At 31.8% G+C, this 20,340-nt stretch overlaps 1 protein-coding gene across 5 annotated transcripts in view; it reads left to right on the forward strand.

Moving 5' to 3' along the window:
• Window positions 1-3,291: 3,291 nt before the first annotated feature.
• LOC118181152 (uncharacterized) overlaps window positions 3,292-20,340 on the forward strand; it is a 96,889-nt gene continuing 79,840 nt past the window's right edge. The window contains exons 1-3 of one of the 5 annotated variants that reach the window (XM_085811654.1): window positions 3,292-3,445; window positions 11,580-11,674; window positions 17,473-17,651. In XM_085811654.1, coding sequence (XP_085667780.1) covers window positions 11,597-11,674; window positions 17,473-17,651 — 257 coding nt within the window. In that variant the 5' untranslated portion in view covers window positions 3,292-3,445; window positions 11,580-11,596. Of the gene's footprint in view, window positions 3,446-3,540; window positions 3,653-3,869; window positions 3,894-4,720; window positions 4,741-11,579; window positions 11,675-17,472; window positions 17,652-20,340 lie in introns of those variants that run through there. The other 4 variants (XM_085811651.1, XM_085811652.1, XM_085811655.1 and 1 more) reach the window with 4 other exon arrangements.

The following is a 20,340-nucleotide window of genomic DNA, read 5'->3' on the forward strand; positions in this document are numbered from 1 at the left end:
TTTTAAATTACATCCCATTATTTATTTCAATTCAATTGATTAATGTGTTTGTATTACTATTTCAAAGTTCTTTCAAACACTTTTTGTGTCCTGAAAATGCCAAGTAAAAAAATAAACAGGCATACAGAATAATTCCTTTAATGGTTCATATAATCGCTTTTAACTGATTTCATGTCTAAATTTTCTACACAGAAAGCCGCTGTCTAATTTTTAGTATCTTTTATCGGACGAAATTTTTCAAAGAGGAATGAATTAACATTGAGCAAAACACATCTTTAAAGCTAAATGTATTCTAAGAAGTACCAGAAATGTCAACACTATTTTGCCCCCCCCCCTTCAAATCAGTCATTTAAACTATTCAAACCGTTCAGGAAAAGGATAAACATTGCGAACATAAAAATCTGCCATTTTTTATATATACTTTAATAAAAGGAAATGTGTTCCTTCTTTTTATAAGAAAAGGAACCCATATTCCTTTCTAAGCTTTTGAAAGCAACACCTCCTAGAACTAACTCAAGGCCACGGCGCGCAGTTCGTGACGTCACTGCAGTGGGGATACTTTCGTCCTCGCCAACTTTAAGGGCGCCTTCTTAAATGTCCATTTGACAGGCTTATAATTAAACTGAAATTTTTATATTTAATTCTCATCGTTTATAAATGTGGAAAATACCTTGCTTTCATTAGAATGTGAAGATCCGAGATTTTCATTTTTAGAATGTTTTCGATACGAATAACTAGAATTTTTAATTCCATTAAAAGTTATTACTGATTTTACCAAATTTAATTGCTGAGTAACTCTTGTTAACGAAAGAAACTTCACACTTAATGAATCGGAATTTTATTTGTACGCAATAATTAAACAGAAAGACAATTTAAGATGTGAAGGCAGGATATAGATCCTAAAAAATTGAGATAAATTCTAACTGATTTAAATTATGAAGCTATTTTACCTGGAATCATGTAGAAAACATAAAATCATTAGTTGAAAACAAATATAATTAATCAGAGATGTTTATTGGTCACGAGTAGTATTGATTATACTTACAACAATTTATTTATGCCTTGACTAATAAACATCTTTGATAAGTATAAGTAATATATCTTATTTTTAACATATGTTGCCGAATAATAATAAATACTCACGTTTGAAAAAAATAACGCTAAGCTTGCAACGATTTAAATAAGTTCTCATAATTATTTGAGACATTAGGTGCACAGAGAGAATTTAATATTATTTTGCATTTTAAATGGCAAATATCAAACCTCTGATAGAGGTCTGATATAGATATAAATAGCTAACTATCTTTACAGGAAAATTTTATAACATGGTTTAGCAGTATTATGTGGAAGGCAAATGTAACAAATCCTAAACTGGGATATTGAACACAACAAATGAAAAACATAATTATCATTGCATTATTACTGCCGAATAAAATGACTAAAATATAATGCCCTTAGGATGCACTAAATTATACATTACAATTCGAAATACTTTAGATAATATGTATATGCTTATTTTCAATCAGTCAACTAAAAAGAGGAAGGATTGTTCCAATAGAGGAAAAGAAGAGAAAGAAGAAAATCATCGAAATTGTCTTTGCAGTCAATTCAGAATTATTCAAAACTGTCTGTATTTTTACACATTAAGTTTTTCGGATTTAAACTGAGCATACATTATTCAATTTCATTAAAATTTGTAGCATAAAATAACATAGGTTAGGTGAAGTTATTTTAATTACGGCAAAACCTCGAGGGCTATCTGCCTAAGGGAAGGGATGCATTCGTTGAGGACTTTCTAAGGGAAACTGGCTCGTATACACGTTACACATGGGGGAAAACACCCATGCAGCCAGCCCGTTCGCGGGATTCGAACCTCGGACCGAACTACAAGTGTTCAGCGACTTAACCGCTCGGCCGCTGGTGGACCGCTAAAATAATATAAGTTAATGTTTCTTCACGACTAATAGAAAGAAAATCATACTTGTCTATTAATTGTATAAAGTGAAACAGGTAACTAGTTTTGAAGAATCATGTCTAATTAGATAGAAAAATCTTTTGTCAAATAAAGAGTTGCCAAAATTTAATTATTTACTTACAAAAAATACGAAACACTTGCATGCAAAGATTGTTATAATCGGATTTAATTATCTAAACTAGAATTAAATACAAGATTTTGTAAAACTTCATATTTAATTATTTACTTTATATTAAGTGAATTTTAAGAATATCAGGCATGAACTCACAAAAATTTAAATAGCGTATTTTTTCGCATTGATATCAGAAACAAAATTGGTATTAGTTACAAAAATATTATCAAGATTTTTCAAGGTCTTCGGATTTTAATAAATACGCTGTTCCTGTGACAAATGTATCGAGATATTTAAAGGCAAGCATTTTGCAACATACAAAATGTATTTACAATTTTGAATTTCTATTAATCCTACATTTAATCTAATCCTACTTTTAAGTCACACATTTGTTTAATTTACTTAACTTGGTAAATGATGCTATTTACTACAACTAGGAAGGGAACTAGTATGATGATAAAGAATGCCATCTGCTATAGATTGAACGGTTAGCATGATGATAAACAGTACTATCTGCTATAAATTAAATTAATAGTATGATTAAATCATCATATTTATATAATCACTATTAGACTTACAATAAGATTAAATATGTTTACTTTCTATAAATGTATGTACTGGCTTTGGTTTATGATAATTGTAACATACTTAACACAGAAGCACTTTTTAAAGCACAGATAAGTATAAACTTATTCATTAAAAAAAAAAAAAAAAAAAAAAAAAAAAACGCAATTTACCTGCGAAAATTTTTTTGGCTTGAAATTGCTTCTATGAATCGCCTTTATCCATTTATTTAAGAATTCTTTCTCTTTCGGAAAAGAGAAAACCTGTATTTTAGGACCATTTGGATAGTTCCCTTTACAGTTAGGTACACAGCATGTGTAAACCATATTAAAAATTTGAAAAACAAATAATAAAGTGGAATAGTTATAATATGGAAATATCTGAAAAAAGAAAGAAAATGTCCACTGTTCTTATGGACGACTTCTGACCGAGTAACCGTCAAAACTCCGGAAATCCACCCACCACAGTCCTGGGTGGGGAGAGTTAAATGAAATGCAATCCCTACTGAAACTGACGTCACACCTCCTCCTGGAAAACGCGCCGTGGCCTTGAGTTAGTTCTAGGAGGTGTTGTTGAAAGTCGCCAACGCTGAAAAAATGATAAACTCCGCCAAGGTAGAAACCCGCCTTTGACAACTCAATGCGCATGCATGATTGATTTTGGTGCGAATAGCATCGGCCTCATATCATTCCAGGACACTGTCGCGCTGAAAAACATAAAGTGTGCAAACAATATAATTGGTTTATTCAAATCCGATCGTACTAAATGTATCTTTTGATTTTGCCGTTTTCCCGGTATGTTCATATTATTTGTTTCTTATATGTGGCACATTTTGTAACAATAGAAGCGAGGGCACAGCTTTAGTATTAGTCCTTTTTGGCGAGAAATTTGTTTGGCAACATTTTGGAGCAATAAGCGTAAAATTATGATAACCTTGGTAACCCCAATACTGCGCTCAAAAACATGCCGCCATTTCTGTTCACGTAACTTTATTGAATTTGGTAAGTATCGGAGCTTTGATGGCAGGAGGGATAAATTGCATGTTTTTCTTAAAGTTACGTTTGTGTTAGGAAAGCACAACATTTAAAATATTTTTAAAAAAGCTAAAATTTGATTGTTAAAACTGATGCTTTTAATATTACATCACATGAGTCTTGACATTTTTTCATATGTCAACTCTGCATATTATTATAAACTCCATTCCCCAAGGGAAAAAAAAAAACACATTTTGAGCAGCTTAAGGTAAACTCTTTGTGTTTCCTTTGCTAAGGAGATCAAAATTGCCATGGTCTAAAAATACTTTTTTGCCTCATATTAGAACTATAGGCATGTGTAATTGCATGAATTCATAGGTTCAAATCAGGACCAAAATTATTGCTTTTATAACATTTTTATAATTTGACTGACTATAAGAAATATAATGTTGATTAGATTATGGAATATATTGCTTATAATTTACAGTTCTCAAATTTTGTAAATCTTACAACCTAATAGTAGCTGTGTATGAATAACCTTCACTGAGTATTATTACTTTTATTAATAGTATGTTGTCATAACAGTCGACTTTTTATTTTAAATTTTATGCCAATTTTCTACGTTACTTAAACATTTTATCTAACAGAAATCTGAATTTTTAGTAATAAAAACTCTATAATAAAAGTAAGAGTACAATTTATATATAAAAATTTGACTACATGGCAAGCACTTAGGTACTGATTTCTTTAAATGTTATTATTATAAATTATTCATGTCTTTAAATGTTATTATTATAAAGTTTAGATATATTCTTATTAAGATATACTTTTATTCTCTTATAATGTTTAGATGTACAGTTAGTCTAGTACAGTTAGTATTTAGTCTAGATCGGATTTTGTTGACAATCCGCCATTTTTTTCCGATCTTGAAAGCCGGTATACATTGGCGACCGAAGTTTGTCGCCAAATCAAAAAATCGCCAGAAGGACCAATACTAAAGCTGTTCCGAAGCGAGAAATAATTTATAATTATAAATTTTGTGTATTTGCCATTGTATTGAGATCGAGTTTGTTCTCTCACTCTGCATATTTCATCACCTTTCATAATATAAATGTGTAAGCTTCAGTGTTAAATGTAATTCTTGATTTGATTCCCCCCCCCAAATTTCTATGCTAATTATTTCTTCTGCGTGATACAGTAGGAGTAAGTCTGTTTTCCCACACATTTAACTGTAATCAGTTCTCAGTTTTCATTATACTATAAAGAAAATAAATATTCATTATTTTTACTATCAAAAGTAATTTTGAATGGTTTTGAAATTTGAGAGTTAACAACGCATTAATTTCATGTTAAAGCAGACAAATTTCAAACTTGGTGCTTTTTCATTAAAACCATATCACACCATTTTGGCTTATTTCATTTCCCTCACCTTTGGCTTCATACTAGGCATTTTTGGTACTTTCCTGTAAATAAGGTGCTAGTTGCCAAATTTGGCAGCCAGAGGCATAGCAAGGATTTTCAGTGGCTGCGAACAACTGGAGATTTTGCATCCCTTTCTCTTTGCCAAGGCTCATTAGTGACAAAGTGGTAAAATTGCTGAACACTGACAGTTCCAACCTGGGTTCAATTCCAGGCAAACTCGTTGGCTGCATGGGCATTTTCATGGATTCCCCATTTGTAACTTGTTTATGAACCAGTGTCCCTTAGAAAGTCCTCCACAGAGGATTCCTTCCGTTAGGCAGATAGCCCTAGTGTGCTTTGCCATAATCAACTAAACCAAACTAATTCTTTTTGCCAAAATGCAATGGTGATGCTATGTCGTTTGAACAGATGTCTCTGCTTGCCCCTATTTAGCTAAGCTACTGACAGCAATCTGTTTATAAGTAATTGTGCAATGTTCAGTATGAGCAATGCTGAAATTTTCCAATTCTCTGATATTTTTAAAATCAAAAACAGATCACTGTGTACATGGGGGAGAATGAAACTGGTGTTCTTTCTTTGTACGGTGATTTGTTATTGCTTGGGGGCGGAAATTGCACATTAAACATTATGTATGTTATACGATACATTACAGAATCATTTTTTAAAGTCTTTAACTGTGTGTAAGTAAACTCAACCCCTTAAAAAATTCAAAATGCAAGAAACGTCCATAATAAAACACTCACTTTTTTTTTTTTTTTTTTTTTTTTCTCCCAGTATACACAATGATCTCATTTAGCTTCAAACTGCATGAGAGAATTTCAGGAACTTGTGATCATATACGACTTGGCATGGTAAAAATATATTTACGTGCACCCTTTGACAAAAATTTACGATTTTTAGCAGCACATGGATACCGAGTTTGTGCAATTATTTGACTTGTTACTTTGGCTTGTGTAGTGCCACTACACAAAGCCAAAGACAAAGAATTGCACAAACTCAGTATACATGTACACAACAACCTATTTTCATATAAAAAAAGAAAATCAGATAATTGCACCCTCTCTTGACTTTATCCATGTACACATCGACCTAATTTCACTTAATCAGAGAATTGCACAAACTAGGCATGGCGCACTCCGTTGACTTTGTCCATGTACACATCGAATTGCAGTGATGTAGCTAGGGTAGGGCAAGGGGAACATCCGTCCCTGGGCTCAGCATCAGCGATATGTATCCGTCAAATTGATGATACATATTTCAGAATGAAATGTTTTCCAGTCTTGGAATACAGAAAGGGACGCAAAATCTTTAGGTGTCCCTGAGTGCTCAGAACCTTAGCTACGCCTCTGTCAAACTATATTCACTTAAAAAGTCAACAAAAAATATATAATCTCAATAAACTGCATTTTAAATCAAACAATGCAATAACGTAGAAAAGGAAATTCATCTTTGCACTACACAAAAGAAATATCCACTTACCTTATTTATGAATTAACATGTCTTCAGTCAAACAAAATTCCTTAACAGTATCGAAAAACTTTCTAAAATTATCTGAACTAGAATCTGTATACTGGTGTCGCCACATAAATTCACATAATGAGAGACAAAAATAACCTCCCTAGTGCAGTTTATTGTCTGACCATTTGACCATACTTATTTCCTTCCTACAAACAAGACACTTAACCTGTTAACTGGGGAATAAGCTTTCAGTAAAATCGTTTCACAATGGGGACTTTTTCTTTTGCAGTAATTTCAGCACATCACAAGGAATAAATAAAAAAAAAAAATCGTTTTAAAATATTTAATGATATTAAATATTAAAATTAAACATTTTTAATCCAGAAAAACAAATTAATTGAATGAATTTGAACAGTTATTTCGTATGATATTCCCTAAAGCAGTGCGGCATACACGAAGCAACACTGCAGTCGGGATACCAAAATCTCGATTCTTTCCTAAGACCTTTGGGCTAGCATAATTTGCATCTCCTCATTACATTTACTCTTGAAGAGTCGGATGGTATATAGTTTGCAAAATGTCTTTCAAAGATTCGAGATGGTTTTGGTGTAAAAGATGATCATCCTGTACTAGTAGATGGCAACTGCGATCCATCTATATTTTTCAACACCTTTTTCTACAGTTTCGATAAGGAAATGAAGCCTATCTAGGTGACCGCCATTTTTCTTGTATAAAAGATATGCATTCAAACACACCATGTCTAGTGCATGTAAAAATATCCCATAGTAATACTTTTTTAGGTGCTACTTTGGTAGACGGTTGCGCGGATTTTTGGCGATTAACGTTGGTGCAATTGTTGGCGCGATTTTTACAATCATCAGCCATCTTGAAAAACGCTGTTTTTACGCATAGTAAAGTATTCGAAACTTTAAAAAAAAAATAAAATAATAAATATCGTTAAAAGTAATGGATTAATTTTTTGTTGAAAATGTCTTTTTTTAAGATGGCAGGCAAGTGTAAATAAATACATTTACTATGAGTATAAAATACTAAAGTAAGGTTATTATTACTTTCATATAGCAAAAAAGAGAATAAAAACACCGCTATAAAAACATTGTGCCAACGTTTAATTAGATTAAAATATTACTGAAATTGAATATCGAATTAAAAACCATCCTACCAACATTTAAAAGAATTAGAATATTATTAAATTCAAATACTTTAAAATATGTTATATAAAATATAATTAACATTAAAACATATGTGACAATAATTATCTCAGCAATTTTTGAAAATAGTGTATTAATTTTTTTAACAAAAATTGAAGTATACAATTATAAAATAAAAGAAAAATATGTACTTGCATTTTTTTGAGTAATTTAACCTCTTGTTTATTGATAAGTACCACAAAAAAAAAATCGAAATCATAATTGAATCGGATCTTTTAACCATCTTCATCTGTTATCCAAATATCTCACACTTCATTGAAGAAGCAATTAGCGAGGTTTCCTCCAAAATTTCCTCTGATGCTATTAACAATTTATAAATAAATCTTTGATTAGGAAAGACAGGTTGGCCAAAATAAAGTCTCAAAGGGCAATTTTTTTATTCCAATACCAATAATTCTTGGTAATTACCAATAACAACATTCGTCTTCGAAACGGAGATATCCATTCCATTTGAAATCCGAGGAATTCGAAGAGATGAATAATAAAATTTTAAAATGGCGCGGTGATGCACAAATATTCAGTAACCAATCAGGGAGCTGATTACATCACGCATAGAATTAAAATTATTTAAATAATCATTCATAATAAAATCATTTTTAAAACAAATGCAAAATCAAATTTTATTTTAATATTTAACAGCCATAAATAATGTTTAAAACATTAGATTAAATTTATAGATATTAATAAAACCAATTACTTTTTAAGTAAGGTGACGTCATTGATTACATCATCCACAACATAAAATTATATAAAATATTATAAATAACAAAATTTTTATTTCAAATAAAAATGTAAAATTAAATTGATTTTTAATATTTAGAAGCCATAAATAATATTTAAAACACGGAAGTTATGCATAATAAAATGCATTATTTTTTTAATAAAATGACAACAAAGTATCGGTTACCATAAATAACTTATCCAGCAATAAGTTGTATTACTCGCCAAAAGGCAAATCGCCAAAAAGTCGCCAAAATCCGTGCAACCGTCTACCAAAGTAGCACCCTACACCCTTTTTTACTTGGTTTCTAGCGATTTCATAAGTTTTCGTTTGTCCGTCAGCAAGATCAACTCCTTCCATAATTTTGTTGTAGTCAGTGATAACTTCTGGTTTTGATATCGTTTTCCTTCGTTTTTCTATTTCTACAAATTTATTGTCGTGGATAGTACTCAATATAATTACAACCTTTTTGTCTTTCCACTTTATAATCATTATTTTATCTCTGTACCTAGCAATATGTTCATTTTTTTTTCAAAACACAATTTTTGATATCAGATGATATTCCCTTTCAATTTTTTCGCATTGTTCTTACAACATCGGTTTTTCACATCTTCTCAGCTAGATCAGTACTAGTATACCAATTATCAAGATATAGCGTATATCCCTTATCCAACAAATTGTGGCACAATTCAAGAACAATACGATTTGGTCCCTGTTCTTCTTCATAGTTCGAACCATACTGCGTGTCTTTACCTGTATATATAATGAAATCACTTATGTATCTGGATTTACTTTCACATACCTTATACAATTTAACTCCAAATCAACTTCTTTTCGATGGAATGTACTGTTTCCAAGACAGTCTGTGTTTCCATAGTAAAAGAGACTCATCTACAGATATTTCCTTATCTAGTATATATAACACCTTGAATTTGTTTCTCAAATAGTTAAAAATGGAATCAATTTTGTAGGTTTTTTTGTTGCACACTTTTAGATCAAAAGCATTGTTATCACTAAAATGTAAAAATTTTACTAACAGTTGGAATCGTTTTTCTGACATAATTTTATGAAACAAATGGAGTCTCCAGACTTTCTCGCTTTGTGAAATAAAGCTGATAAGAAGGTTTTCCTATTATTCCTTGCAAAATTAGAAAAAAAAAATAAATAAATAAATACTCTCATCTCTCGGTCATCTGTGTCAACCCACAAGAGACATCTTGAACGCGGTTTCGTGGAAGTATTTTTTTCAAAAAACTGTGTGGCATATTTGTTTGATTGTTCCACAGTAAGTTCTCCAAAATTCTCATCGATAAATTTCTCGAAATAAAAAAGGCAATCCTTTTCTTCAGGTCCTTCAAATGTAACTCTAGATTGGGATAGAAATGGGAAATGCAATCGCAATATTCTTTCACATTTCCATTCAGCAGATGTCGGTTGAGTATTTTGGTCTATAACATCATCATCTTTTGACTCAATGTCCGGACCATCAGTAAAGAAGTCATTATCGCTTTCTTCCAAACTGGTACTTATTCTTAGAATTCGACATCGTTTACCAAACCTCCCGGGCAATATTTCATCGTCACTTTCAGACAATTCAAAAATATTTTCTGCTTCACAATTTTTAGCCATATTTATAAAAAACTAACAATTACTCAAATCAACAAGTTATTACTAATATGTAAAATACTGAAATGCAGACTAAAATGAAATTAAGTTGTGCAAATTAGGAGTGTTATCACAATTTATTAGCGGACAAGTGTTTCCATTGATCGATTTTTCTTGAACAACGGTCAAGTGACAGATTGCAAAAAAATGTAAGAAAAATTTCGTCATGCCCATTGAAATAGTCTTCCCAGCATGACGAAAAATTTCGTCATACCCAATGAAATAGTCTTCCCAGCATGACGAAAAATTTCGTCATACCCATTGAAATAGTCTTCCCAGCATGACGTCATACCCAGTTAACAGATTAATAATGGCTACTAAGTAAACCTTCATTTACACACTAGTAAAGTAATGCTCATTTCCCCTTTCTTTCCAAATCGTACAGAAACTTCAAATTAATCTTACCACATTCAGCCATTTTACTCTCTAAACCACAAAACAAGCAACATACTTCCTAACCAACGCACACACAAGCCCTTACGAATTTACTGCAATCATGCAGCTGATTATGTCATAATAGGGTTTCCATAACATTCAACTACTCAGGCTACCTTAAATGAAACAACAACTTGGCAATAAATGAAATACAACAATTTGGTGATAAATGAAACATCAACTTCGAGATAATACAAAAGGTAACCTTCTCAGTACTCTGACCCTTGGCACTCGTACGTTATTGTTTTTTCTTGCATAGGGGTCTGTTTTCACTTAAAAAGGTGTCAGAGAATCACATAAGTTTGACATTCACATATTGTTATTTTCCCATATACACAGTAATCTGTTTTTACTTAACATCGGAGATTTGCATAAACAGTGGTATTGGTGCATAAATTTGATTGTTTACAACTTTATAGAATGCGAATTTATGTACTGTTTCTGAAGAAATGCAATGCCTTCCCCCCTCCCAAATTCCACAGTCCCATTATGATTTCTGCAGGCTCCACGCATACCTGGGATGTCGCATAAATATATTTAGATTATGTCATGGATTGCCTGTTTTGGCAACATAATGCATTTCCTCATAAATACTTTTTTGGGGGGGGAGAGATGCAAATAATCAGGAAGTAACAAAAATTTGATCAAGTTTTTCTATCATCTTTCACATGTAATTTTATTTATAATTTTAATAATAATTCATTTAGCTCCATCTTCTTTATATATGAATAACAAGCATAATATGATGTTGTAAACTATTACATGAAACAAACAAAAGTCCATTAAATCCATGTCATAAACACTGTTCAAACGATTAATGCTTAATTAACTGTGTGATTACTCATACACTGGTTATTTTAGATTTTGTGAATTTTTATTATTTAAAAAAATTATTTCTCAACTTCGTTTTAAAAATCAGCTATTTATGAAATTATATTTTTGTGTAAGCAAAAGAAATGTCAAGTCTTTAAAATGTATTAAAAAATTAATGATAATTTTTACCTTATTAAAATTTAATTTTTAGGTTTTGAAAAGATAAAAATGTTTGAGCACAAGCAAGATACATGGATGCTATATCACTCTTTATTGTCTGCTGCTAATAAAACAAACACTGATCAGGTTTGTGTTTTGTTTCTTTTCTTTTTCCTTAGCTTTACTTATGTGAAATGAATATAAGTGAAATTCCTTTTTTACCTAACTAGTAAATTTTATTAATATATTTCCATAGAAATTTATTACAAGTCGATACAAGGTTGAGTTAATTATTAGATCTACTAACTATTTCTGTTATCACATACATGTACTAGCAAGGACATGATTTATACAAGTTAGAAAACAGCAGTTTTATTGGCTGTTTAGTGCATAGTGCCAGTATTTCTGTGGCTGCATGATTTTTTTAAATGTTCTCATACGTATGTAATGAAAATGTATATCATGAATAACCAGTGGCATAGTTTTTATGAACTGAAGATCAAGTCCTGGTATGAAATAAATCATTCACGGTGAAGGCTCGTCGCTCCTCCAAAGATTAATTAGGGCCACTGCTGCATAGTTGTGAATTACCATGCAGATAAACCAGAGAGTTTCCAAAAGTGTATCCAGAGCAATATTTCAGTTTGCACTATAGTGTGGGAACTGCACCAGCAAGGAATGGCAAAAGTTTGCTTTGGCAGATTAATCCCAGTTTGTGCTCCTGTGAATAAATGCCATGTGCAGCATGATATGTCACAGCAACACCATTCAAAAATATAAATTTTAGTGGAAGATAAAATAATGGTGCCAACATCCAAGTCTGGAAGATTTCTTCCTTGCATATATGATGAGTACCTTAATGCCTGTAGCTAGTATTCTGAGCTGATTTAGAAAGCTGTACATAGCCTTGACATCATGTATCCCTACATGTTGACTGCTTTCTCTGATGGCAAGAGAACCATCAAACATGATAGCACATCTTCCTATAATGTTTCAATTACAAAAGCCTTGTTGAAGGAATATGAGTAAGATTTTTAACATATTTTCTTGTCCTCCAAGCTTCCCAGATGGAAAAATTCTTCGGAATCTTCTCAATAAACATGTTTGATGTGTGGAACGTCAGCTTCACATTCTCCCCCTGCTAGTGTATTTTCTTCATGGTACCTGCATGCTTATTAATTTTTTGCTCAGATACCCTAAACAACATTCTGGGACTTCAGTGTATTGCATTTAGTGTGCGATAGCTGTCTGTGTTGCTAAGGGAGGTTATTAAATGGGACAACACGACTAATGACTCAATCTATTGATTAATTAAATTTTATTTCATGACAGAAATAGAGTTTTTCAGTTTTTTATTATTATTCATAAAATATTGCCAAATGGAGTTCTATTTAAATTATGCATTTGCTATACAGTCGAAAGTCGTTAATCTGGACTCGTTGGGACTTTTCTGGATTATCGATTTTTCCGGATTATAGATCATCAGTTTAAATCTGATAAGATGACATGCAGAAATTATAAAATTAAAAATATGAAACCATAATTTATGAAATAAAGAACAATTATGATCTAAAGGGTATCAAATTTACAAAAAAAAAAAAAAAAAAAAAAGCTTAATATTTATTTGTTTACTTTATTAAACATTTCTTTCAATGTAAGTTGTTTAAGTTGCTTCGTTTTATGTGATAATACTTTCTCTTTAATTCTATAAACAGACATAATATCTTGTTCAGTTACAAAGTTCCGCTGTACAAGTCCTATAATTGCTGTGTCGAGAATACCAACTAATTTGTCAATCGAAATTTTTTTCGTTTTCAATAACCTCTAAGTCACTTTCTTCAATATCGGAAGCAAATTATAATGATGAGGAATTTGATTTAAATCATATCAAAGACCGAATACATCGAAATGAAATACTACATTTAGTAAGGAATTACAAGCCAAATAAAATGAAAACATCTGCCCTGAAGATAAGGATAGTGCTGACAGATCAACTTCCAATTCATTGCGCGTCGCGGCGTCCCCCCCTGCCTCACCGCAGAGTAGCGTGAAATTGATAAACAGATTTCGGATTTCGAAACATACTTTCGCTTTGTAGATCCTTTACATATTAGTAAATATATATCGGAAATTCTATTTGACATAATCGAAAGTTCAAGCTTACTTTTATAAAATTGCTCTAACAGTCTGCAAAAAATAATAAGCCGGATCCAATTCGAAGATTAAGGAACAATGCAATCTGCAACATTAACTGAATTAGATAATTTTAGCTTATAGCTTATACCATCCGTTATGCATTAAACGCGCATGCGTAAACGTATTTTGCACATGCACCCAGCCGTAAAGATCTTACACGCATGCCCAGAAAGTTTGTAGCTTTGAGGTCCGGATTATAGATCATTCCGGATTATGGGTGTCCGAATTAACAACTTTTGACCGTATAAGGTATTTCTCCCACCTTCGTAGTGTAGTGGTCTGCATGCTGGGTGCATATTGCAGAGGTCTATAGTTCAATTCCTGATGAAGGCATTGCTAATTTTTCATGACTCCTGCTTCCAAAAAGTACCTAATGTCTCTACAATGGTGCCCGACTTGAAAGGGTGGTGGATGATGATTCTCCCTACCCGGGATTTGGCGATTGGGTCCCCGAAAACCTCAGTCGCCCTTTAAAAGGGAGAGTATATGAGGTATTTCTCTTGCCTTCATAGTGTATTGGTCTGCACACTGGGCATGTATTTTAGAGGTCCGTGGTTTGACTTCCATTGAAAGCGTTGCTTATTTTTCATGACTCCTACTTCCAAAAAATATCTATTGTCTCTACAACTCTTTAACCAAAAATTAAAATCCCAGTATTAAATTCTTAAATATATTATATTAAATAAGTTTAATAGTATGTACTCAAAGCAGGGCAGTTTTTGCATAAACTGGGATAGTTTTGAGAAAATACTACAGAAATAAAACCTACTAAGATAAGTGCCTGAGATTGAAAATGTTAAATAAAGAAGTTTTTAACAAAAACCAAGTTGAAAGAAATCTCAACTGAACATACCATATTAAGAATTTGTTAGTATTTATCATTAGCATTAACTTTTGTTAAAAATTCAGTACTTTTCCATTTTGGCAACACAAATCTCGCCAAGCAGACTTTATTGGCGACAACATACAGTATACACATAATAAAATGTTATCAAATGTTAGTTCTAGGAATTTTTTATTTTGAAAGCATAAACATTTTAATATCTTTTAAAATTTTGCAAAAAGCCAATAAATAAAGACAATAAATTTGTAAAAAGACATTAATTTAAGAATTTATTATGCTTTCATGGTTCAGCATCTTGATTCACTGGTTCATATCACGTGACCCCAGTGATCTCATCTCACGTAAACTAAGCTGCAAAAATCAAATTCTCTCAGTAATTATCTACATTAATTTCAAGTTAAATCTTGGAATACAAGTTTAAATACAAGAATTATTTCAATTCATACTAATAGCTTATTCAGAAATTATGTAAAACCACAGCGCTTTATTTCGCTAGTGCATTCTCATTAGAATTGATGAATTTAAGCTTTGCCTTTTCTATATTTTGCCCTTGTGTAAGCGGTGTGATTGCATCCTTATATGTCTTAATGACCGCAAATGGCCGTAAGACATAAAATTGAACTATCTGGTAAAAATTCTATGTAATTGTGTGCCAGTATTGAAAAAAAAAAATTAATCTGATAAGAAATGGCTGCGACTTGTTTTGAAAATGAGGTGTAACAGATTTCAGCAAGGATATTCCATTTGGCATTGGTTGTACCATTATTGGTGACTTTATTTCCTGTGCCAGCAAAACAGAAAAGTACCAAAAATTCTTTATTTTTAATGACATCTAAAGATTCCCTGCAATTTAGTTCATTGTTAATTTTGCAGCTTAGTCTTTTTGGTTGATTTAGCCATTCTACCTCTTTCTCCAGACCATATGAGCCCACCAGCAGCCAAGTGGTAAAGTCGCTGAACACCAGTAGTTCAATTCCAGACGAACAGGCTGGCTGCATGGGTGTTTTCATGGTTTCCCCATGTTTTAATATAGATATAAGCAAGTTTGCCTTAGAAATTCCTCCATGTAGGCATCCCTTCCTTAGGCAGAAAGACCTCGAGTGCTTTGCCGTAATCAAGTATACCAACTCCAGATCATATAATATTCATTATTGGGAATATTCTTTTGACTGGTGCTGATGTGCCTGACATGCTGTTGTTTGAACAAGATTGGGCAATGAAATGTTTTTTTTCAGTTCACTTGGCTGACTTAAAGCTAAGATTGTGAATAGCAATATGAAATGTAAAAGTTGCTTCTTTAGCTGCTATTTAAAATTCTTTGTCACTTAAATTGGTATCTTTAAAAGTATAATATATTTGAGGAAGTTCTAGCTGCTGCTAATAGGTTTGCCTTATGTTTTGTACATTTCAAGTGATTTGCAATGTCTGGACACAAAATAAACTACTGAAAATTCTGAAATGCACAGTTTACGTTTCGATTTGTCTGTACCATCATAATTTTTTTTTAAAGTAAATAATTCATGAAACAAATAATTCATTGATAAACAGTTTTTTTGTGTGTTTTGTTGGAGATTAAATTAATTTAATATGCATTTCAAAATAATTGTTGCAAATGCTGACTCGCAATTTGAGTGCTACTAAGATAAAGCATACACACAAAAGACGTGGCCAGTGTCAGTTCCAATGTTTCCAGCTCTGATGGAAACAAAATATCGTATAGGCTGCCTACTATTATAAATTTTGTAAAAAATAAAATACGTAAGGTAAATATCTAAACAACTTTAAAAACACTTAGATTCAAAATATTAAGATTGGTAACAGTGAGTGTAGCAGAGCAGAAATGTTTTCATTTTATCCAAGGCTGCAGTATATTTACTTTTTATATGCTTTACACTTTTAAAATTTTACCAAATAACCGTGACAAACTGACCAAGGCACAAGGATCACCTCGTTAAACTGGAACTGTCTCTGTCAGAGCAAGATGTCTGGTAACTCCAGTATTAAAGAAATAATAGTACAGTACAAAGTCCATAATCCGGACTCGTCGGGACTTCGGTGATTCCGGATTAAGGGTTTTCCCGGATTATAGATCATCATTTTAAATCTGGTAAGATGGCATGCAGAAATTATGCAATTAAGAATATGAAACCGTAATTTATGAAATAAAGAGCAATTATGATCTGAAGGGTATCAAAATTTACAACAACAACAACAACAAAAAAAGCTTAATATTTATTTGTTTACTTTATTAAACATTTATTTCAATGTAAGTTGTTTAAGATGCTTCGTTTTTTTGTGCTAAACGCACACGCGTAAACATTAAACGCGCATGCGTAAAGCATAAAAAAAAAAGTTTGTGGCTTTAATTCTGGATTATATAGATCATTCCGAATAATGGACGTCTGGATTACAGACTTTGTACTGTAATAAAATCCAGTTATAAGGTCTCTCACCACTCACAAAAATGTAAAAATGATAAAAATATATATTATGAAAAGATTGAAAATTGCATGCACATCTGCAAGCTTTCTAAAATTTGAAAGCTTGCAAAATACAGTATCTGTTACCTTAGTTATTAAGTTTTGCTGTCAAGGAACACTTTTCTCTCTTTAAAGCATCATTTTTGTTAAGCAGCATAAGTTTTTGTATGTATATGCATGTGTAATCATATATAGACATCAGACTAAAATAACAAAATTGCTTTTATTTAGTACATAATAAATAAAGGAAAGTGAAATTTAATGAAAAATATAATTGTTTCTCCATAGAGCAAATCTGTATTATTTGCTAAAGTAAACTTGTGCTGTTTTAAATATTTTATAGTATTATTTTATAAACCTATCTTAAAATTCATTTGCTATTACTATGTAATTTGAAATGTATATGGTTATTTTTCCTCCCTCAGGAAGTAAACAATGAGTGTTATCTTGATAACTCAAAAGATACAGTTGAAATAATTGCTGGGACTGTTAAAACAATTCTCACCTACAATTTACAAAATGTGAAAAATGAATTGGAGATCTTGGAAATACAAGTACACATTAATAGAAGAACCCATGCTGCTTTATTTTTGACGTTGTTGAGGTAATTTGTTTATGTTTCAAATATGTAACATTAAAAAACTGATTTTTTTGTGTTGCCATGTAGAAAATTTTGTACAGTAAAACCTCGTTAACACGAATCCCAAGAGACCAAAAGCTCAAGAGTTTGTCTTAATGGGATTTAAATTTTATTTTTGAAAAATAGTTTTTTTCTACATATTAGCCATTTAAAATATATATGTACATACATAATACGGTATATTATGTGTGTCGTTACAGGAGAACACTACAATATTACATTAATTATTGTACTGTAACTTGAGAAAATATTGCAGATCTTTTTCTGCAGAAAAATTTCTGTATATTGCGCTAATACAGATGGTAATGTAAATGGCTGGTAATTTCACAGTCAACTGTATTCATGGCATCTGTAAAACTAGCGGTCAATTCAGATGTTACAGCAAAATGTTCTAAAGTTTCCAAGGGCATGAAACACTACCTGATGGGTGGATGGAATGCTGTTGTCTTCCTCGCTTTCCTTTGATGCCATTTCAGGCACCTCAGACAGAACTGCTTGTACATCGCATTCCACGGGAACCCACACAGCAACATTGTTATCTTCATTAACTAACTGCTCAAAACTAATACCAGGGTTCGTTCTTGTAGAATATTCCATTCATCAGGTGAAGTGGTATCATTGTCACCATCTAATTTGTCAACAGGATTATTATCTGTGTGTCTGCAGGTTCTGCTAAAACAGTTCTGTATATGTTGTGATGACACAAATTTCCAGGATGCAGTGGCGGTGGTGTTTATTGCATCAAGCACACTCCAAGTTGACACTTCCATCTCCTTTTTAGAAGTGTGAATGGCAGCTCTCATAAGTCACTTGTGATAAGACCTGTTCATAAGAGAAATAATGCCTTTATCCAAGAGCTGAAAATGTCTTGTTGAATTGGGGAGGGGAACCTTTACATTGGTTAAATTCAGATCATGTATGTTATGGCTGCACACCTGTTCAATGACATAAGAACATGCCCCTTTTATGAGCCACCATTTAACCATTAAAATGAAGAAGCTAGTTATGATGAGAATAGATGCAAGGTAAAGTACTATTTATGCTCTTAAAATAATAGGGTTTCTGGGACTTTCAGATGACCCAAAGATGATGTTTATCACTGCCGTCTGCATTAAATGCAAGGACTACAGTTAAGCCTTGCTTACTGTGTTCTCTATGATGGCTTTGGCCACCTCTTATTTCAATGGTAGGATTTGGGAGGTCGATTCATGCAACCATTTGGCTTCTTCTTCATCAACTACCTTTGCTTCATCACAAATCACTAATGATAAAATTGAATGTCTCTTTTGGAACCAGTACAGCCAACCAGCAGAACAACTGAAATCTTGAATGTTTAAAAGCACATTATGAATGAACACTCACTCATGTGATTGAACAGTCTAGAAGTGAAATTTCAACAACCATGTACTTAGCACCAAAAAGTCACTTATTGTTCCTGGAACTTGATATAGAAGTATTAAGAATTTTCCAGTGTTGTGGATGAGGCAGATTTGATAATCAAATTCTTTTTGGCAATTATATTTTTCTTTTTTACACCACAGTCTATTTCGTATAGGATTTTTAGTTTTATTTGCAGATATATCTCTGTCTGCTTCCTCTTGGCCACGACTCACTCTCTTACTACTTGTAACTTAATTTAGTTGTTGCATCTTTAAAATAACCAGGGTGCCATTTAACAGTGCCGCTAGAACTTTCAGAGAATAAAGATATTTTGGACCGTGCTGAAAATACATGTAAATATTTTATTATAAATAATAACACATAATAAGTTAATTTTAACAAAGAGGAGAAAAACAACAGAAAGTGAAAAAAAAAAAAAAAAAAAAACTGAAAGTTCATGGTAAATTGAAAAAGTCTAATAACACAACAGACTGAAAAACAGTTCATAATTCTTGCTAACCAAAATTCATGTTAACTGGTAAAACTTTCTGTAAGATCATATGCATCACTTCTGGAACTGAAATTTTGTTCATGTTAGCCAACTGTTCGCTTTTAGCAAGCTTGTGTTAAAGGGGGTAATTGTATGTTTAAAGTAAGTAAAAGTACTTATGTATTAGTATGACCACATTAGTAGAAGTCACCAGATTTTTAAAACCATGGTTTTAGAAATCTATTGATGAATAACGAACTATTTTTCAATCCATTACGTTATTAGATTTTTTTTTTCATTTAACATGATTTTTCAAAGTTTACTAAATTAAAATACGTCAAACTATGGCAACTATGTGCATAACAATTTTTCAGTTTTAACTATTCACAATTTCCAAATGTGTTCTTTTTGTTGAATTTTAAGTTCTAATCATTTTTCCAATTGTAAATAGATTTTATGAATTTTTTTGGAATGAAAAACTAATTAAATCTGTGACATACAGTGATATCTGAGATACACCATTAATGTCAAAATTGCAATCCCTTCAAAATGATTGACTATAAAGTGCGGGTTTATAGAATGCAATCATTTTTTTCATGCAGATATTGGAAATAATGCAGAATTCTCCCTTTCCAAGGGAGAACTTCATAATTTCAAGAGGTAATGCATCCAGCCTTTTATTTGCTTATTAAATATTTAGTTTTATTTATGAATGTAGAAAACTGCCTCTATTCTAATTTTGATATTTATTAACATTTTTCTATATTTCCTCATGTTTCATTT

Source organism: Stegodyphus dumicola, chromosome 2, assembly GCF_044657685.1.
Source record: "Stegodyphus dumicola isolate Sdum_Otavi_A_Nest chromosome 2, ASM4465768v1".
Lineage (NCBI taxonomy): Eukaryota > Metazoa > Arthropoda > Arachnida > Araneae > Eresidae > Stegodyphus > Stegodyphus dumicola.